The sequence below is a fragment of the Vidua chalybeata genome, chromosome 8, assembly GCF_026979565.1.
Source record: "Vidua chalybeata isolate OUT-0048 chromosome 8, bVidCha1 merged haplotype, whole genome shotgun sequence".
Lineage (NCBI taxonomy): Eukaryota > Metazoa > Chordata > Aves > Passeriformes > Viduidae > Vidua > Vidua chalybeata.
Genome location: NC_071537.1, coordinates 12,758,832 through 12,778,635, shown reverse-complemented (window position 1 = coordinate 12,778,635; position 19,804 = coordinate 12,758,832). Strand labels below are relative to the sequence as shown.

The 19,804-nt window shown below is 56.0% G+C and overlaps 4 protein-coding genes across 13 annotated transcripts in view; 3 read left to right on the top strand and 1 right to left on the bottom strand.

Annotated features, from left to right (window-relative positions):
- The window catches only part of WBP1L (WW domain binding protein 1 like), a 59,498-nt gene extending 56,897 nt beyond the window's left edge, over positions 1-2,601 (top strand). For 2 of the 3 annotated variants that reach the window (XM_053949055.1, XM_053949058.1), the window contains one exon: positions 212-2,601. In XM_053949055.1, coding sequence (XP_053805030.1) covers positions 212-951 — 740 coding nt within the window. In that variant the 3' untranslated portion in view covers positions 952-2,601. The remainder of the gene's footprint in view (positions 1-211) is intronic. The other variant, XM_053949059.1, reaches the window with a different exon arrangement.
- Positions 2,602-7,179: 4,578 nt separating this feature from the next.
- LOC128791327 (steroid 17-alpha-hydroxylase/17,20 lyase) lies at positions 7,180-10,786 on the bottom strand. Of its 2 annotated transcripts, none has more exons than XM_053948888.1 (8): positions 10,366-10,786; positions 9,748-9,886; positions 9,000-9,229; positions 8,697-8,783; positions 8,397-8,606; positions 7,978-8,147; positions 7,789-7,892; positions 7,180-7,547 (listed from the first exon to the last, which is right to left on the bottom strand). In XM_053948888.1, the coding sequence occupies exons 1-8, from the start codon at positions 10,687-10,689 to the stop codon at positions 7,279-7,281; spliced, it is 1,533 nt and encodes a 510-aa protein (XP_053804863.1). In that variant the 5' UTR covers positions 10,690-10,786; the 3' UTR covers positions 7,180-7,278. The 2 variants fall into 2 exon arrangements, with proteins under 2 accessions (XP_053804863.1, XP_053804864.1); XM_053948889.1 differs by having other exon boundaries at positions 8,556-8,606.
- Positions 10,787-11,411: 625 nt separating this feature from the next.
- BORCS7 (BLOC-1 related complex subunit 7) lies at positions 11,412-14,707 on the top strand. Of its 5 annotated transcripts, none has more exons than XM_053948894.1 (5): positions 11,412-11,636; positions 12,023-12,085; positions 12,526-12,569; positions 13,009-13,029; positions 13,480-14,707. In XM_053948894.1, exons 1-5 carry the CDS (start codon positions 11,496-11,498, stop codon positions 13,529-13,531), a joined length of 321 nt encoding a protein of 106 aa, XP_053804869.1. In that variant the 5' UTR covers positions 11,412-11,495; the 3' UTR covers positions 13,532-14,707. The 5 variants fall into 5 exon arrangements, with proteins under 5 accessions (XP_053804869.1, XP_053804870.1, XP_053804872.1 ...); XM_053948895.1 differs by having other exon boundaries at positions 11,489-11,609; XM_053948897.1 differs by lacking the exon at positions 12,526-12,569 and having other exon boundaries at positions 11,489-11,609.
- A 483-nt stretch (positions 14,708-15,190) lies between these two features.
- AS3MT (arsenite methyltransferase) lies at positions 15,191-19,398 on the top strand. 3 transcript variants are annotated; one of them, XM_053948890.1, is made up of 11 exons: positions 15,191-15,243; positions 15,573-15,613; positions 16,123-16,250; positions 16,358-16,508; positions 16,582-16,718; positions 16,993-17,062; positions 17,295-17,376; positions 17,463-17,594; positions 17,700-17,842; positions 18,232-18,366; positions 19,172-19,398. In XM_053948890.1, coding segments are annotated over exons 1-11 (1,119 nt in total). In that variant the 5' UTR covers positions 15,191-15,242; the 3' UTR covers positions 19,271-19,398. The 3 variants fall into 3 exon arrangements, with proteins under 3 accessions (XP_053804865.1, XP_053804866.1, XP_053804867.1); XM_053948891.1 differs by lacking the exon at positions 19,172-19,398 and adding an exon at positions 19,043-19,164; XM_053948892.1 differs by lacking the exon at positions 19,172-19,398 and having other exon boundaries at positions 18,116-18,367.
- The last annotated feature ends 406 nt before the right edge of the window (positions 19,399-19,804 follow it).

The following is a 19,804-nucleotide window of genomic DNA, read 5'->3' as shown; positions in this document are numbered from 1 at the left end:
ATGGTGCACTCCTCTGCCGTGTTTGCTGCTTCTCTAAAACATGACACGCCTCACCTGGGACAAGTTCTGGCACCCCTTTGTGGAGCCCATTGTGCTGTTCAGTGGGAAGGTGCTGGTAGGTGACAAATGCCATACCGACCTGAATTAGTGACTCGTTTCCTGAGATAAACTGCTCCTGAAATAACTTCTCCTCCTTGCCTCCCACTTCTAGGGTTTTTGCCAAACTATTTGCTACCTCCCTATGAGGAAGTGGTGAACCGACCGCCGACCCCCCCGCCCCCGTACAGTGCCTTACATCAGCAGTGTGTCCCAGCAGGCAGCAGTAGCACAATCCCGGACACACCCAGGACCCTGCAGCCAGCACAGAGCAGCTCTGCAGCACCCAGCAGCAATAACAGCAGTACTGACAGCACCGGGGCGCCCGGCCGCGGGGACCCCGAGCCCTCCACCACCGAGCTGGGCGAGAGAGCCGTCTCCAAAATGCAAAGCGTCGAGCCTGGCAGTACCAGCACAGGAGCCGAGCTAGTGGAGAGAGCTGGTCCTGATAAGGATACAGAGTGCAAGGAAGAACTGCTGAAAGGTTACAGCTCTGAGAGCTTAGAGCAGAGCAGCGCCATTCCCGACGCCAAGGACAAGACCCCGGGCAGGCAGCGCCGTTTCACTGGTGACTCAGGCATAGAAGTCTGTGTGTGCAACCGGGGCCATCACGACGACGACCTCAAGGAGTTTGATGGGCTCATCGATGATGGTCTGGACGGGCCCCTGGACTTCTGTGACAGCTGCAGCGGCCGTCCCCACGGGGATGAGGAGGAAGGGCTTTTCAGTGCCACGGAGGAGCAGCACCGCGAACACAGCCACCACCACCTGCCCCGGCAGCCGGTGTGTGTACTCTTGAACACAATAAATGAGCAGGACTCTCCAAACTCTTGTACCAATAACTCCCCCAGCTAAGGTGGCGGAGTGGAAGGGAGAATCGGGGGAAAAAAAAAAACAAATAAAAATGGAATAAGAGGATTAAAACTTTAACAGGAGGAAAAGGTGATACAACCTTCTTTTTTTTTGTTTATTTTTCTTTCTCCCCTCCAATATAATATGGGGACTAGACCTCGAAGGCCCTGCTTGTGGGGGACGGGTCACTCTGGGTTTTATTAATTTTATCTGCCCTGCTCCATGGAGCAGGGACTGATGTTTCTAAATGAGACCTTCTAAAGAATGGAATTTTTCCAACGGTGATTTTGGTGATGGTTAGTATGAGTTTGTTGGTTTTAGTTTTCTGAAACACTGCTTTATCTTACAATCAGTAAAACTCAGCAAATCTCACCCTGGGAGGATACCAGATCACTATAAGGCTTCAACCTCCAGGTGTCTTCCCAGAAGCAAGCAGCTTCTGACAGTGCCGGCAGTCAGTAGCCCAAGAGTTCTGGTTTGATATAGTGCTCTTGAGGCATTGGGGATTTCTTTTCATCTTTTAATCTTTTTTCTTTTTTTTTTTTTTTTTCTTTTTTTCTTTCCTCATGTTAAGTTTCCCTGAAGCTGGTGAATGCCCAAACACATCAGCCATCAGCCCTATAACCTCTGGTGCTTCAGTGTTTAATACAGCAGGTAGGAAGTTTTCCACTTGAAGCTGGTGACTGAAGGACCAGTTTCTTCTAGAAGGAGTGTTAGTCTACCTTAGGCAGTTTGAAAAGAAAGGGTTTGCAGAAATTTGCCTTTATGTGTCATTTTTAAATGCAAGTGTGTTCCTTCAATGCCTCCAAGAGCACAGTTAGCAGTAGAATCCAGGCAGCTGGGCTGCCTTCCAAGTACTGTGGTCTCCGAATGACCTTTTCCCGGTGTGCTGCAAAAGGGCTTGGATTTATTTTTGTCCTTTTTTTGCACCCCGATAGCAGCACACTGGAGTTCAGATGACAAAAGAACAGGGCTCTCCTTGGCCAGCGTGCCTTCAAGCTTTAGCGATGCATGTTGAACAAATGGAGACGAGAGCTCCGTCCATTGTGAAAGGGATGATTTACCTTGTAGATGTGGAAGACCTGTGCAGTATTTTTTTTTAATCCAAAAGTTTGGTGCGATTCTAATGATGACCACTTAAAGAAATGAATGTCTGTTTTCTTTCTTTTCATTTTTTTTTATGGTGGCAACTGGCTACTGTATAATGTCTGTGAGCGTGTGTGTGTGACTGCAATCCATGCATGCGAGTCCTACTGGTAATATGAAAACCTGCTGTAAGACTGCAAGAAAATTTACTGTAGCTTTGCTTTAATAAACAGTAGAGATTTTTGTTAGTAACAACCTGAAGGAAGAAAAAAAGCAAAAAAAAAGGAAGAACTGAAAGTAACATTCCCTAGAGTGCTCATGTGGAAGAGAGCACAGTTCAGACTATGTAACTTGTTCTCGGGATTTCTCCCTGTCCCTTTTATAATTATGGTCGTCCAGATCATTACTGTTATGGGGAAAAAAACATTGAAACCTGAACTTGGACATACTCAGATCTGATTGATTGAAAACCAAAATCAGGTGGAAACCAAAATATAATGCCTTTTCTGATAACTTGTCCATGTGTATGTGTATCATTTTGTGAGCTAAGAACAAGATCTGTCTTTAGTTTGTGGATTTGTTTTGTTATTCTACCTGGAGGTGTGTTGGCACTGGCTGGTGGCAATGCAAGGGAAGTGGTGCTTATGCCAGCATTTTAACTGCACATTTGAGGAGAGCACTCTTACCTTACAGGGTTTGGAAGAACCTCACTCCCTTGCCCATCAAAGCCTTTCTCTTTCCTCAGAACAGCTGATAAGGACAGCTCTTCAATTTGGTTCTTAGCGTGCTCTTAAAAATGAAGGACATCGATTTGGATTCAAGAGACCTCATTCCTGCATGTCTGGAGCCTGGAGACCTGGATGAGTGGTAACAGAGAGGCTGTGCGTGCCCCAGAGCCTGGCTGCGTGGGGGCTGGTCACTTCAGTTGTGTACACTGACCACATGGATCTTTTGAGAAGATAATTAAATATCCCCAGTGCCACCCCCAGGGATTCTGTATGTATTGTACCCGATTTTGTTCCTCGCACCACAGAGGATGCTAAAGAATCGTATCAGTCTGTAAGGAATGGGGTTTACTGCTGTAAGTCCTGGGGATGGTCCTGAGCCAGTGGGGGACCCTTTGCCAACATTTATGTGGCATAAGGAATCTCCATATTTGCTTTCCAGCCATCCCACTAACGGCAGGCGCATCCTCTGGACATGGAGGTAAGTACCAGTAAGCCAAGCTGATGTTTCTAATTTTAAAAAGTCAGGAAGAAGCAGTGGTGTGCCTCTTCTGACTCCTGGAGGTTTTGGGGGTGTTTTGAGACCATAAAGAAATAAATGGAGCACAAAGCATATCTCTTCCGCTCACAAGTGCCTGAGGACTGTTAATGGCTTTCAGTGCTTTAGGATTTTAGACCTGCAGCCAAGGGGCAGCTGGTATGGTGAGAAGGAGTGGTGCAGGACAAGATAGGGGGCAAGTGAGCTCCTTGGACATACCCTGACTGGTGCCTCTTCAGGCAGGCGGAGGACTCCCAAAGCTTCAGCTTTGGAGCTTTAGAAAGGTGCTTGACCCTCACATGTATCCCTGTGTAGGAAGCCAACGTGGCCTGCAGAGAGCTCTTCTCCAAATGCACACTGTAAAATGCTAGAGGTGTGAGGGTATGAGCAGATGTGCATCTCCAGCACTGGAGTACCAAACCCCACCCATTCCCAGCTATAAGGGGTGTTTTACTGGGAGTCATGAATACGTCATTTCCAAACTGAGCTGCAATAATGCAGCAGGTTTTACAGCAAATTTGTGTCAATCTAGTGCTCGGTGGTCTGCTTACAATGTGCTCTAGGTGTGGCTGCCAATACTTCTTGAAGTCTGTTTTTGCTGGAGTCCATGGCCATGTGGAGCTGCTTACATGGAATGTTTTTGGCCAGTGAAGCTGGCTCCGAGGGCAAGGATCCAGCAGGTGTCCTGGTGGGCTGGGGTTGTGTTCCCTGGGGACAGGTGAAGAGCACAGTGTGGTGGCTCAGCGAGTGTCCTCTGGGCACAACAGGGGCTCCTGGGATCGGTGGGTACTGCAGCATCTCCTTGGTGTTCCCAAGAGACTTTTCAGCTCTGTGATGATGCAAACTCATCATCTGGGAACACTGGTGTGATCTTCCTGCCACATATCATTGCATATTTGTACAACCCTGTGGATGGGTGTTGGCTGAAGATGGAGGAGGAGGGAATTGTGTCTTGATGCTTGCTGGCAATCTGCTCTCAGAGCTTTGCCTGCCTAACTGGAGGCTAAGGAAAGCCGAGGTGCAGTTAAGCCTCTGTGTTACACAGTTATCAAAAGCTTCCTGGGGCAGGAAGCCTGGAGAGAAGCAGAATGAGCGGCTCCACTGCCAGCATGAGGCTGTTCTGCCGAGCGATGGGAGATTTGGGCTCCCTGGGCACCCCTCACCACTCGGGGATGTGAGTCAGTGGTTCTGAGTTCCTGCTCTGCACTGCCAGGGCTCCCCAGCTGTATCTCCTCTGGTTCTCTACATGCCCAGGCTGGGCTCATCCCAGCCTGACCTGCTCCCGGCAGAGTTTGGCAGGGAGCTGGGGCACAGCCCAGCTCTGGTGAATAAACTCCTTTGCTGTCCTGAATAGGGCTGCTGCTTCCTGGCCCCCCATCACCACCTGTGCAACACATCCCAGGGATGCTTTTGCTGCTGTTCTCTTTTTTTTTTTTTTTTTTTTTTTCTCTTAGTTTATACAGGAAAAGCGAGGCCGGGAGGGAGGGCAGACAGGCAGCCCCTGGCTCAGGCAAGCCCCACAGCATCCCACAGAGGGCAGCCTGGGAAGGCCAGGATGAGTTGCCTCTTCGTCAGAGCTGGTTCCCCCCATCCTTGCAGCACAGATCTGTTTTTATCAGATGGGACGGGTGCCTGCTGCGGGGCCGTCGCGACGGTGGTGCAAGCACTGCAGTCTCTGTGCCGGGGGGGGGTGACAGGCTGCCGGCTTCTTTTCTCGATTTGTTTTCGACCGGCAAACAGCTGTGTCCTGAGGTCTGTGCTTACTCAGTTCTCCTGGCCCCACGCCCGGTGCAGAGCCCGCAGGTATTCCAAGCGTCTCCTGCTCCTCCTGGGCTGGCCGTCACTCTCCGGCACAGTCCAGGGTCAGCCAGCGCTTGGTGCAAAGACGAGCCTCTCAAATTTAGAGGGCTTCTGAGCTGAGCCCTGTGGCACAGCTGGGTCAGCCAAGTGCTGTGGGGGTGGCTTTGTCCCCCAAAATGAGTTTGTGCAATGGAAAGGCTCAGGTTTGCTCTGCCCAGTGCCCTCAGCAAGCTGCACATGTGCTTCATGGTGTACCCAAGAAACTGTGGGAATGAAAAACCTTCATTCTTTCCATTGTCACCAGTTCCTCCCTCGCAGACCCCCTTTGCCTCAGGGTGCTGGAGCCAGTGGCCCAGGTGAAGCTTTCTGGTGGAGCCAGGGGTTTGGGTGCAGCAGCACAGCCCCGGAGCAGCTGTCAGGATACAAATACCAGCCGGGTGATTCAGCAGTGCCTCTGCCCACTCCCAGAGCAGGGAGCAGCCGTGCTGGGGGCTGTTTACCAGCTCACAAAGTGCCAGGCAGCTGGTTCTGGGCACTGAATTTCCCCAGCAGCATCTTCTCCCAGTGGGGAGGAGGTGGGCTGGGTAGGGGGCAAGACACCCTGCAGCAGGGCCCAGCTTGGGGTGCTGGGATTTGCAGCATGTGCTGGTCTCCCAGCCTAGGACAGCACATGCCAGCCCTGGCAAATGGGGAAGGTGGATTGCAAGATGCTGTGGCTGGAGGCATTCTCCAGGTTAGAAACATCCCTGGTTCAAAGGTCCCCATTCCTGCCTCAAGGTACATTTAGCACTTTTGTGGGTGCATTGGCAAACAGCAAGGTGTCAGCCCCTTGTTGATTCTGGCAAGGAGAAAATCCTTTCCCTTACCAAGAGAAAAATCAAATGCCTTGGCAAAGGAGTACAAATGTGCTGGAGGTCCTGTTCATGCTCCTGGAGTCATCACAATGTTACAGGAGACTGGAGTGGAGCCTCTCTGCCAGTGTCAGGATCTGGGACAGGGGAAGGACAAGGCTGGCATGGAGCTGCCAACCCCCAGGGAAGCTCAGGGCATCATGTTTAGCCAAGTTTTCCCAAAGCCCATTCTGAGTCCCGTCCCACTTCACCCATACAGCTTCAGTGTGTCGTATCAGAAGTAGAGGGATTGGAAACCCAGTGGCACCCTTGGTGTGATGGAACCAGGCAGAAAGCAGGAGGGTAAGTGAAGTTCAGCCCTTAGAAGCCATCAGAGACTCTGTGCAGCAGCAGTGGGGCTGGGCTCCTGCTGTGCTCCCTCTGCCCAGCTTCTGGTGGGTCAGCTGCTCAAATCAGCCTGAAGATTGCCCTTGGGACAGGTATGTGCATGGCAGTTCTTCCTCCAGCTCCTCCATACCACCCTGAGTCCCCAGGAAAATGGACTGGGAGGAGGGAGGATGTTCCCGTTATTGTGCCAGGCTGCAAATGCATTGCCTTCATCATCACCCTTGTGCCACAGGCTGACAGGACCCATTTGGCATCGGATGCCAGTGGTGAAGGGGCTGCATGAAAGCCAGGTGCTGGGGGTTTGAAAGAACTCATACACATTGAGCAGGAGGTTCACTGGTGGGGAAGTTTATGTCTGTTTTCTTGCCTGCCAGCAAGAGAAAGGGCAGGGGGGAAATGAGGGGGTGTGCAGGGCTGGGGTGTCACATTGTGCTGGGGCTCTGTGAGGCTTTCCTCTGCCTTGGCTGCTTTCCCTCCAGGGGCCCTGAGCCATAGCTGTGCAGCTATTTAGTTAAATATTAAGAGGTCAAGTAATAGAGAACCAGAAACCTAATTACACGCTGCCCTCCATGGCACAGTAGTTTTTGGCAAAAGCAAAGCAAACACGGCCCCTTGCGTTTCGAGAAGGTTGTGCTGCTGCTGCTGCTGCTGCTGGAGCGATGGCCAAAATCCAGCCAGACAGTGAGTGCTCAGGATAGTGAGCAGGCAGGAGCTGCCAGGCTGCTGCAGAGAGGTCACAGCCTCCCAACTGAGCCCAGTGCTCCCAGCAAGTTGCGGGGCCACCATACATCTCACACTTAACCCTGTCCTCCATCTCCTGCCCAAAAAATAGCTGGAGCCATGCTGTGTTAGGAATAGCTTTATCTGGATAAACCCCATTCATGGGGCAGCCTCTGTGGTCCCAACCCCCATCCCCCTGCCTGGAATCCAGGGCTTCTCCCCATCATGAGGCCACTCTCCAGGCCTCCCTTAGCCTGGCCTTCACCTGAAACTTCTGCACCTGCAGCACAACACCAAACTTGCCCTCCAGCGAGGGCAGGGGCTGGTCCTCAGGGCACTCCAGTGTGAACCTCTGCAGCACCCAGGCCAGGAAGAGGAAGAGCTCCATCTTGGCCAGGACTTTTCCCAGGCAGACACGGATCCCGGCTCCGAAGGGGAGGTAGCTGGGTGAGGGTGAATGAATGTGCTGGCCCCGCTCATCCAGGAAGCGGCCTACAAAGGGAAGGGGCACCCCTGGCATCAGCAGGCTGATCCTTCTGCCTGAGACCTGCCCAAGTTCATCACGTGTGTGTCCCTCCCAGGAGCTGCAAGAGCAAGAGGTGCACCTGCCCCAGACAGGCAGGAGCAGGATCCAACCTCCCAGCACCAAGCCTCCCTCCAGGGCTCAGCCTCTCCTGCTGCACACACCCAGCCATCCCCTGGCCCAGGAGGGGATGAGGATCATACAACCCACCAGGATTGAACTCCTCAGGCTTGTCCCACTCCTTCTCGTCGTGGTGCACAGACCAGAGGTTGATGATGACCCTGGCACCCTTGGGGATGGAGTATTCCCCAATGCTGCAAAGCGGACACAGAGTGAGGCAGTCGCTCCCTCCCCACAGTCTCTGCCCATGACCTGGATGGGCCCCACGGGGGGTCTCACCTGGTGTCGGCAAGGGACACGTGTGGGATGAGCAGGGGGGACACGGGCCGGATGCGCAGCACTTCACTGATGGTGGCCTCCAGGTAGGGCAGCAGCGGGCGGTCGCTGAGGTGGGGGTGACGCACCAGGCCGATCTTGTGGTCCATTTCCTCCTGGATCTTCCTCTGGATCTGGGAGGAAAGTAAAGACCATTGCAGGAGCCCAGGAAGCAAGGTGCCCTGTGCACGGTGGAGTACACCCAGCATCATCCGCATGTCCTATCAGCTTGTGTGGGGCAGAAGTGCCCACAGCCTGATCCTGCTTATCTGCAGAGCCTGACTTCTCTTTTGGCACCTGCCTTCCCCAAAACTGCCCATGACGTCCCTGGTGCTGAAGGGAACCCAAGCCCCCGCTGTAGGGGTACCCCCTACCCCCCCTACCTCGGGGTAGTGGAGCAGGTAGAGCACAGCCCATTTGAGCACAGTCGTAGTGGTCTCCACACCAGCCCCAAAGATGTCCCCCACTGTCATGAGGAGGTGGTCGTCAGTCAGCTCCAGCCCTGGCTCTAGAGGGCTGCTGTTCTCAGCACTGAGCCTCACTTGCAAGAGGGCATCCATGAGATCCTTCACGGTGTCTCTGCAGAAAGCTTCCTGCCGAGGGACATGCATGAGCCAAGCTGTCCTGGGCACAGTGCCCACCACCCCAGCTCTAGCATCTCCCTGTCCTGGCCCTGCTGGCACCTTGTGTTCAGTGAATTTCTGCTGGAGCAGCTGGTCCCGGACCTGGAGGCATTTCTTCAGCAGGGCCAGGTCTTTGTTGGGAAATATCTGAGGGAGAAAAGCACACTACAACAGTCTACAGCTCAGCCCAGCCCAGCCCCTGCAGGCCCCCAGGCAGTCACTCCGTGCCCACCAGTTTACTGGCTCTTGTGGGTCACCAGGACAGGGACCCTCCTAACTCAGGGGGACTCCTACAGGACACATCCCAGCTCCTTCCTCACATGTGGGGTGAGAGGAATGGGCAGTGCCCATGTTCCTGCTCACCTGGAGCCAGGGGAAGATGTCCACCAAGCTCTCCTTGGCCACGGTGTCCACGATACCCTGGCTGTACTCCAGCATGGCCTCGAACTCGGGGTCCCCACGCCGGTATGAGGAGTTGAAGCAGAGAGAGCAGACCACGTTGGTGACGGCCCGCGTGAGCTCGGGGGCCATGTCCAGGGCCGTGTCCTGCGCAGCGCTGAGCGTCTCGCACAGGGATGCAGCCTCCCGGCAGACTGGGGTGGAGGAGAGGTAGGCCAGGGGGTGATGAGGGAGTGATGATTAAGCCAAGGGGGTGAAAGGGACAGCTGGGAGCTGGAAGGAGGGGTCCCCTGCTCATTCAGGGTGTGCAGCCTGCAGAGGCCACCCATCAGACAGGGCTAGGCCCTGAGGGGCTGGGATGGGCAGAAGGGACAATGCTGGGTGCTGGGGAGGAGCAGAGAGAATGGAGATGTGCAAGGATGTCCTCCTGGGCGGAGTGGGGGGCTGGCTCCATGCCTCAGTCTCCCCATCCGTGAGTGAGTGGAACTAAAGTTCAGGGTAGAAAACACATGGAGAGGTGTTGGTAAAGTACAGGGGATATAAGGAGAGGGACAGAGCCCCTGCCTGGCAAGCTGAAGGGATACCAGGGGACATGGGCTGAGCCACTGTCTTTCCTTGATTCCCGGGGAATCAGGACACTTGAGAAGAAAAAGTGCAGCGTGAGAGGGAACTAGAGCTGGGAGGGAGCCTGGGGCTGGAGGGGGGCACTTACTGATCCTCTCGAGGGCGAGCGAGCCCTCCCCGAACATGGAGAGGGCAGTGTGCACCAGCTTGCGCTGGAACTTCCAGAGGGGCCCGTAGCTGGCGAAGGCGATGTCCTTGCCCCCCCGGGACAGCAGGTCCGTGGTCACCTGAGGGACAGGCAGTCCCAGGGTCATCCCGCTGCAGGGCAGCCCCACTCATCTCACCCCATCCCAGAAATGGTCCGGGGGGCTAGAGGTTAATGCAGGCAGGCAAAGCACAGGACATGTGGTTTGCTTTCCCGCTGCCAAGGACTGATAAAGAGGTCTGGGGACAGATGTGAAGGTTAGGGGCTCTAGGATGCCCAGGGAATTTAAGGGGTGCAGGGAGCCTGGTAGTACCTGAACCCACATCCCCGTGCCCAGGGATGCTGCCAGCTGCAGGAAAAACAGGCACCCTTGGGATGGAGGATAACAGGGCTCGCCCTGGGGAACAGGGTATGGAGGGGCCGCCCTGCCCCTGACTTGCTGCAGGCAGGATGGGGAGGGGACACGGACCCTGCTGCGTGCCACTGTCTTCCTTGGGAGCGTCCCCCTCCTCACCCCACGCCACAGTGGGAAGGGGTCCCCAAGACCTGCTGCCGACTCACGGTGCGGGGCCGTCCGGCGAAGTCTTTGCCCTTCTTCAGCAGCACCTCCCTGGCGTGCCGATAGCTGTTCACCACCACCACGTAGTGGGAGCCCATCCAGAGGGCGTAGAGGCTGCCGTAGTGTCCCTGCAGGCGCCACAGCCGCAGGTGGAGCTGGGGGTGCCCGGCCAGCTGCAGCAGGCTCCCCACCAGCGGCAGGGCCGGCAGGCTCCGTGGGCGCCCCAGACCTGTCCCCGTGGCCATTGCCAGGGTGTCCCTCCGGCGCGCCAGCCGCCAGGTGCAGAGCAGGGCCAGGGCCAGCAGCAGGGCGCCCAGCAGCGCCATGGCGGGGCCGGCTGAGGGGCTGCGGCGCGCGGGGGGCCCTTATAGCGGCTGCGGGGTCGTCTCCTTGACTCTGAGGCGGGCTCGGCTCCTTATCGGGGGGACAAGGAGGGGGGAGCAGAGCGCTGGGCCCGTGGCCAGCTCCGCAGCTGTGGGCGCATGGCGGGGGGCGAGGGCAGCGGGGCCACGGCCACCCTGGGTGGCCATGGGGGAACTGCTTCCAGCGCGCTGGGGGCCAGGGGATGCCCAGGGTCGGATCCGTCCTTGGGGTTCCATCCCCAGGGCCCTGTGGAGGGCCAGCTCGAGGTCTGTCCTGGGTGTCGTGAGCACAGCTCGGGGGTCTGGCGGGGCACTGGAATCCATCCCCAGCCGGGGAGCGGCACAGCAGATCCGGGAGGGAATGGGCAGCGCTAGAAATGTTGGTGAGCCCGGAGCATCCCTCATCATCAGCTGCTGTCAGTGCTGGGGAGACACGGATAGCACTGGACACTGCTGGCAGCCCTCGGCAATGCTGGTGAGCGCCGGTCAGCCCCTGGTACCATTGGTCAGCCCTGGTCAGTACAGGGCATGTACTGGTCAGGGCTGAGAAACCCTGGTCAGCCTTGGTCTGTGCTTGTCAGTGCTGGGCAGCCTGTGGGTGTCTGTGCCCGAGGCGATGATGTGTTCTGGGGGAATCCTTTGGGAACTGAAACCCCTCCCGGCAGTATCCCCGACCACCGCGGGCTCTGCGCCTTCCCGAGCCTTAGGGCCCCCGGCGCTCGCCGTAGCGGCTCCCGGGAGTAGGCGGGGCGGGGTGCGGGCGGGGTAAGATGGCGGCGGGGGGCGCGGCGGATGCCCAGGCGCGCTTTGGCCACTCGGTGAAGGGGCTCCTGACCGAGAAGGTGACGAGCTGCGGCACCGACGTGATCGCTCTCACTAAGCAGGTGCTGAAGGGCTCCCGTAGCGCCGAGGTGAGCGGCGGGTGCCGCCGGGCGGCCGATTACGGGGCCGGAGCGGAGCTGGGAGCGGGGAGGGCGGCGCAATGCATGCTGGGTGCTGTAGTCCGAGAAGGGGACACATCCTTGTGTCTGGGCAGGGACGGGGACAGCGGGATCGGAATGCGGGCACGGCTGGGCAGCGCCTCGGGACTCCGGCGGTGGCAGGCGGGAGGGTGGCTGCCAGCTCCTCATGCTGACAGGTGGGAGCGGTGCCTCAGGCGCTCCCGATGGATGTGCTGTCACGGCACTGCGGTAATCCCCGCACGGTGTCACCCTGAGTGTCACCCTGCCAGCCGTCACGGGGGCCTCGGAAAACGCAAAGCTGCAGTCTCAGCCTGGTCTGCACGTCTGTCTTGTAGCTCCTGGGTCAAGCTGCGAGAAACATGGTGATGCAAGAAGATGCCATCTTGCACTCGGAAGATGTAAGCTGTGTTCTTGTGCTCGAGCAGCAGTGTTTCTAGGGCGGGAGGAGAGGAGGGTGGAAAGAACAGTTTGCAGCCGTGCTACGGGAGCCCTGGAGAGAATTCCATGACTTCAGGCAGCAGGGCTGGTGGCCAGAATAATTCAGTGCTTCCTCAGACCCAGTGCTGCTGGACTCCCGGTGTCCTGCAGGCTGGCCAGCCCTCAAGCTCTGCCCTCTCTGACACAAAGCTTGAGGGACTGTGGGCTGAAATAAAGCACTTGTCTCTGCCTGTCACTGGGAAAGGAGAAGGAAGTGTGCCACTGCTGACAGCTACCAGCGGGGGTGTTTTGGAGGCATTGCAGCAATACAGTGGTGGCTGTGCTGGAGGAACCCCCAGGGCATCAGGACGGCTGCACTGTGATTTCTGTAGGCATTCATTCTGTGTTTTGTTTTCCACAGAGTTTAAGAAAAATGGCCATAATAACTACTCATCTACAGTACCAGTAAGTAGGGGACACCAGTAAGTAGACATTCTCTCCTGGGGGCTGAGTGGATCCTTCAGTCCTTTTCTGTTCTCCTTGAAGACTTTGCATGTAGCTGCGAGCTCAGACTGATCCCTCTTTTGCAGTTTTCCAAAGCTGAGCACGCCTTGGAGCTCAAATTTTCCATCCCTCTTCAGGCTGTTTTGGGGTGGGAGCTGAAATTTTTGCCTCCTGTTCGCCATGCACTGTGTCTCCCATAAGTGTGTATGATGCTTCTGGGACTAAGAAGGAGAAGCCAGTGCTGCTTCTGTCTCCCAGAACTTAATCCAGGAACACCCTGGAACACAATCCTGGAACATCCAGGAGTTTTGGCCTCTTGAGCCCTTGTTCGACATAACATAAACTGTGACTGAGATTTTGTCTTTCTAATGCTCTTTTTGTCTTTCCTTTTCTCATCTAGGCAAGAAGCAATTCAAAAGAAGTGAGTTCTGGGAGGACCTGGGGGACATGTGTGTGGGGTTAGAAAGGGGAAGGTGATGGAGTTGGATGGGGGAAAGCAGAATGGAAAGATTTTTGCAGCTGCCTTTGAGGCAGATGCTGGCCCAGCAGGATAGCACTTCAGTATTGTGAAGAGATGGGAATTTGAATGAAGAGATGCAATTCATACCCAAGCTTCCTTTTGTTGCTCTGGTGTGATAGAGCATGTGAGTTGCTTGTGAGAGGAGATGACTGTGGTGGGGACAGAGCTGTGTACAGCAGGGTACATGAAGTGAAGTTTCCTTTGTGGGGACACAGAGGGGGCTCGGGGGACCCCAGGGTTTCTCTTTGCTGTAGTGTCAGCTCTAGAGCTGCTCTGGTCCCTCGGGCACAGGCAGCACAGCACAGTCTGGGAGCAGATTTCACCATGAATCTCTTCTTGCTTGGTGCCCAGTGTGGAGCGCTCGTCAAACCTTCAGGACCAGCTGAGTCACTTGCTGAAATGAAGGGGAGCTGAAGGCTCGAGGAAATCTCAACCAGCACTGAGGGAGTGAAGGGTTCTCCCCCCTCCAGCCCCTTGGGGCTCAGAACTCTGTCTGGATGATACTGGATGTCAGCTGGGATATGTGCAGAGTCTGTGCTTCTGGGCACACGGCCCCTTCTCGTGTGCCTGCATCCACCTCTGCTCCAGAATGCTCACCTGCACACCCACACCTGGCTGAAAAAAACTTCCCTGAAACTTTGCTCTTCCCAGTAATTCCTGTATCTGCTTACTTCCCATGTAGCATGAAGTGCTCAGCCCACCCCAGCACCCTTGGCAAGAAATGCAGAGTTGAGGCGTGGTGTTTAAATGCAGGTGCCTGCAGTTTGCCACTGGTCTGTATTTAGCCACAGAGGTGGCACAGAGTGCAGTTTATTTAGGGCATTTAATCAGTGTGAGCTGCAAGTGCCTGGGTGGATGAGAGGTGCTTCAGTGTAGGCTGAAGTGCCAGTCCCAGCACAGAACTTCTGAAGCCAGAATCTAAGCACACACATCTGCCAGTGGCCTAGCTGGACGCGGTTTGGCCATCATCCTCCTCAGAGGTTATCTTATTTTCCTCTCTGCCAGAGTTTGGAACATCATCCCTTTGCCAGCCCATATGTGCTGCATTTGGCCTTCAACTGCATTCCTTTTCCTGGGCTGCTGCTTCAGCTTTTGATGAAGCAGCCTTGGCTGTGGCGTGTGTTTGTATCTGGTTGGGAAGGTATCCAAAGGCCCGTCTGGGAAGCAGGCAGAGAGAGCATCAGGAGCTGGTGTGCTCAGTTCTACAGTGCTCTGTTGAAGAGTAGTGAGCTGTTCACATTCAGAACCAGCTATAAATACTGTGTCTTGTTTTTGGTAAGTCACTTATCTATAGCACTTGGAGTGCACGGGAAGCACTTGTTTCCCTGAGTGTGCTTTTCACCAGCTGATAGGAGTAGGCAGGCTGAGAGCTGACAATGGCCTGCCACATTCCTGTTGGAATGCTGCTGGAGTCTGGGTCCTGTGCTGCAGAGCCTTCTCAGACTAGATTTCACCATCCCTGCCAGTATTTTTGCCTTGGGTGACATTCTGACCCCAGCTTTGCAGGTGTAGTTTGGGAATGAGAGTTTTCCCTGCGACTTTCTTGCTGGGAATAAAAGCTGTTCTGAACACCACCAAACCACCGCAGTCTGTCCTGGATTCTGTTGCTGGTGGTCCCTGTGCACTGGGGAGGCTGTTTGGGATGGTGGGTTTCTGCCCCCCTGGACCCCCCATTCCGCTTCAGCTCAGAGGGCTTTGCAGAGGTAGTGTGACCTTGCTGCAGGTGGCTCATCCCTTCCAAAGTCCTGTCCTCTGCAGAGGCTACAGCAGTCCTGTAGCATTAAATTTGTGTCTCCCTGCCTTTGGGGCAAGCAGGAACAGGGCTGCACTGTGGAGGTGCAGAGCTGTTGGAACAGGCAGCAGGGTGGGTTTGGGGGTGTGGGTGCAGCAAGAACCATGAATGATGGCAGTGTGCTCGGCACGGGAGCGGGGCCAGCAGCCCTCGCTGTGCGTGTGTCCTGCGGGGCCGTGTGCCAGGGGCCTGGGCAGGCAGGAGCCGGCGTTAGGGCGGAAGCCAGGCCCGGGCAGTGTGGGATGCCGGGACAACACGGGATACTGGGGAGGAGCGTGGCCCAGGCTGGGCAGAGTCCAGCTGAGGCCCTGCAGCTGGAGGCAGTAAGATACCCCAGGGCCTCTGCTGGGGCTGCCCTTGGGGCCTAGGGCTCTGCAAAGCAGGGGAGGGGGATTTACCCTACAGGGATGCTTTGGGGGCTCATCTCTCCAGGGCAGCTGGGACTGGGTTTTTTGGGTGGAGGGATGTTGTCAGGGGGCCTCTGGAGTGTCCTATTAGACTGCAAGTTTGGGGGGATTCTCAGGGTTCTGCTGGGGGAGAGCAAAAAGTGCTGTGGTATCTGGGGGAAGAGGGGGATTCAGAACTGTTGGGAGGACCTGGTATGGTGCCCATCTCTGTGGTTTCAGCCACCAGCCCCACATTCCTGTTGCAGTGGCAGCTCCCAGCGGAGAGCAGATCCACCAGGAGGTGCAGGTGAGAAGTGTGGATGGGAGCTGGGGAGGGATGGGGCAGTTGGGCAGGGGATGTGTGCCTGGGCTGTGCTAGAGTTCCTGCTGCCATTAGAAGATAAAGCTTGTTTCTGGGCCCAGATGAAAATGCCAGGTGCAGTTGGCGGCTTTGCTCCTGTTTCACACAGGGATGGGAGATGGAGCAACCTGACATTTCCCTGCCCTTGTTCCCTGTACCCCTCTCAGCCAGAGAAATGGTGGCTGCAGCTTGCAAAGTTACTGAAAATGGGAATTAAATTCCCTCCTGCACAAACACATCAGTGCGTGTGAGCAAAGGGAGCTGGGCAGGATGGGGGCAAAGGGATGCCTAATCTTACCATAGTTTTTGGCTAGGTGGAAATGAGAGTGCCAGTGCCAGAGGACATGTGAACATGTACAGGCCAAGTGTAGGCATGGCCCCCATGTTTTATAGCATAGGGAGCTCCCAGGGCTCAGCTTGGCACAGTTTAGTGGCCTCTGTCCTTCCCATCTCAGAACTACTATGGCAAAGAGCTGCAGAAGTCAGAGGACCTCAAAACCAATGCGTGCATCACCTCAGCCAGGCCTGTTTCGAAGGTGGTGAGAGATGCCCTGGAGCGCATCCATGAGGAGGTGGTGGCCAGGTAAACGCCAGGGTCTCTCCTCCACTGCCGTATCCCCATGGGCTGCAGCCCCTTCTTGGCTGTGCCATGGGGCACCTTCCACCCAGCTCAACTCAGGATCCAACCAGGTACTACGGCTGCGGTCTGGTGATCCCCGAGTGCCTGTCATCATGCCGGATTCTGGACCTGGGCAGCGGCAGCGGCAGGGACTGCTACCTGCTGAGCCAGCTGGTCGGGGAGCAGGGCCACATCACTGGGATAGATATGACCGAGGGCCAAGTACGGCACAGATCTGGGGCTCCCCATCATCCTTCCAGCAGCACCCCCACATCATTCCCTTCCTTCCTGCCAGGTTGAGGTGGCGAAGAAGCACATTGCCTACCACACGGATAAGTTTGGCTACCAAAAGCCGAATGTGGAGTTCTTCCATGGTTACATGGAGAACCTGGGTGATGCTGGACTGGCTGACGACAGCTACGATATTGTCATGTAGGTGCTGTGCAGGGCACAGTCACCCCCAGTCCTGCTGCTTCCCGGGGCTGTGGGCTGGGTCTGCATCTCAGTGGGTCACTGCTTCAGAAGCACATGCTAGGAAAAAGGAAATCCCAAGCCAGAGTCTGGGCTACAGTCTGGGAATATATACTGCCTTTTTCATGGCCAAATTGGTGTTTCCAAATCCTGTGTGAAGTGATGGGACACACAGCAGCTGGTGGTGCTAAGTGTGCAAGAGGGTGCAAATAAGCCTTGGTCTCCTCCCCCACAGCTCCAACTGTGTGATCAACCTTGCCCCTGACAAGAGGGCTGTGCTGCGGGAGGCCTTCCGTGTGCTGAAGGTGATGGTGCTGGGTCTGTGGCAGCAAAGCAGGCTTGGGGTGGCCCTGTTGTTGGACTGCCACTGAGAAGCAGCAAATGGGATCTGGCAAGGCGCGGATGCAGGATGGGGTCAGGGGAGGACATCTCTGCGGAGGGTCCCAAGCAGGGTAGGATTAGGGGGTTCCCAATTCTCCTTGCCCCTTTTGTCTCTTTGCTTCTTGAGGCCTCCCTTCACTCCTTGCTGCCCTCCAGCCCGGGGGAGAGATGTACTTCAGTGATGTCTACGCCAGCCAGCGCCTGAGCGAGACCACCCGGAAGCATCGGGTGCTGTGGGGTGCGTAGGGCTGTGGCGTGGGGGTGACATGGCCTGGGGGGACTGGACCTTTGCCTCCATTCCCTATGTCTGTGGTCTCGTACCAGGAGAATGCCTGGCAGGAGCCCTGTACTGGAGAGACCTGTACAGCATTGCTGAGGAGGTGGGGTTCAGCCCCCCACGCCTGGTCACCGCCAGCCCCATCAGCATTGGCAACAAGGAGCTGGAGGGCATTGTCGGTGAGGATCCAGCCAGGGAGCGCCAGCTCTGGGAAGCTGGGGGAAGCTCTGCTGGCATCCCAGCCCAGGTGTTCAGTGCCCAAGCCACCAACCTCTCCCTTGTAGGCGACTGCCGCTTTGTTTCCGCAACTTACCGCCTGTTCAAGGTGCCAGGTGACAGCCGGACCGAGCCAGGACAGGTCACCTACAGTGGCGGGATTGTGGGGCACGAGCGAGAGCTGGTGTTTGATGCCAACTTCACCTTCAAGGTTTGGGGAGGCATGCTGAGGCTCTGTAGGGAAGAGCTAAAGCTGATGAAGCTGCTACTCAGCAGCATCCTCTGTGATCTAGGGGGCAAGCTTTGGTGGAGGGGATGGTGGGTGGGAACCAAGGAGCTGTGTAAACCCAGGGGAGTGCAAATGTACAGGAAAGGGAGACAGATGTATGCATTGCTTTGTGGTAAACGTAGAAGTAGGACATCCATGGTGGTTTCTTGGAATGGTTTGAAGCCTGATGCTTGGGTTTTGTGGGTGTTTCTTCAGGTTTTGGGTCAAGACGTGCTCCTGCTTTCACTCTCCCCATCATCTGGCTGGGTGGCTGGAGTCCCCAGGGACACATATCCAGGACCCCAGGCCTGTGACCATTCCTCTGCCCCCAGGAAGGAGAGGTGGTGAACGTGGATGCTGAGATGGCTGCGATCTTGCAGAGCTCCAGGTTTGCGGAGAAGTTCCTGATCCGAGCTGGTGGAGCCAACACTGCAGCACTGCAGGGCTGCTGTAGCAAGGGAGTGAAGGTTGGTAGAGGGCAGCTCCGTGGCTGGGTTAAGGAACTGGGACATGAGTGTCCCATGCCATCAGAGTTGCTATGGGGTATCAGAAGGGCTGTAGCATGATACCAAGACATGTGACTCCTTCTGGGCTGGGTGGAAGCTCATGGGACACCAAGAGTGATGCCTGGCGCCTGAGTCAGGACAAACTGTACCCCTACCCAAGCTGGAGCCCTCCAAAGGGGGATCTGCTCTGACTACCCCAACATGTCCATGGGGACTGGTGAGGCTGACAGCTGGACTTCTCTGAGGTCTCCCAAGGGGAGTCATCCTTCCCCTGAGGGCATTGCTGTGCACAGCCTGCCCCAGGGAGATGATGGCCCATTCCCATGGTTTCTTCCTGCCCATTGCTCTCCCGCCTGCTGATGGAAGAGCAGGTTGGCCCTGGCTGCCAACCCTGACCCTGCAGCACAAAGCATTCTATCTGCTGGAAGCCTATCTCTTCTCCTTGGTGGTCCCTGCAGCCTGTAGATGGGCCAGGAGATACAAGTGAGATAACATCCTGCAGCTGTATATCCCTGAAATACAGCCTCGTGCTTTGGAAGGGGAGATTTTGTCAGGACTCTATCCAAGTAGGAGACATTTCTCAGATAAAAGCAGAGCCAAAGTCCCAGACAAGCTCTTGGCTTCTTCCTTGCTGCAGGAAAAAGCAGCTGGAGTGACCCAGAGGCTGCCTCCCATGATAGCTAAGGAAGTGCCAAGTGCCATTTTCTCAGGTGCCTCTTGCTTCCCACTGGCCTGATCCTGCCCTGGGTTTTTCTCTGTCCTTCAGGAGAAAATCTGTGATCCCTTCCAGCTGCTGGAGCAGCTGAGAGCCCCAGGTCCTGCTAGCTGTCCTGCTGGCACCTGTGGTCCCCCAGGGTGCTGCTGAGTGGCAAGTGGCATCCCCACACCTCTGTTGGAAGTCATTTGGGTGAGAGGACGTGGCTCCTGTGACGTCTTCCACCAGAGAGCAAATAAATACATGTCTGAGTTCAAAGGTTGTGTGTTTGTAGCTGCCCCGGGGCCATGGGTGCTGTGCTTCCCTGGCAGGGCTGGTGGGGCAGGTTGTGCCTGTTGCAGTGAGGACCCATCCTGTGAGTCCCCTCACTGTGGGGCTGCCCATGGCTGCGTGGCTTGGGCACACAGGCAGGGACAGTCTCTGTCTCACGTGCAGCCCTGCAGCCTGTTCCAGGAGATAGGGGTTGCTCTCTCTTTCCCTGTGCAGTGCCTCTGAGGTTTCTGTTTTCCCTGGACTCCATCTAGTTGGAAAGCCCAGAGTCCCCTGCAGGCATCGCACCTGCAGAGTTTTGCAAGGAAATTGAGCAGTTCTGGAAAAGAAGAAATGCATTCAGCTGCATCCCACAGCAGACAAAGAGCAAGGTGGGAGGGCTTTTAGGGTGTGGTGGGAGGTGATGGACTGCAT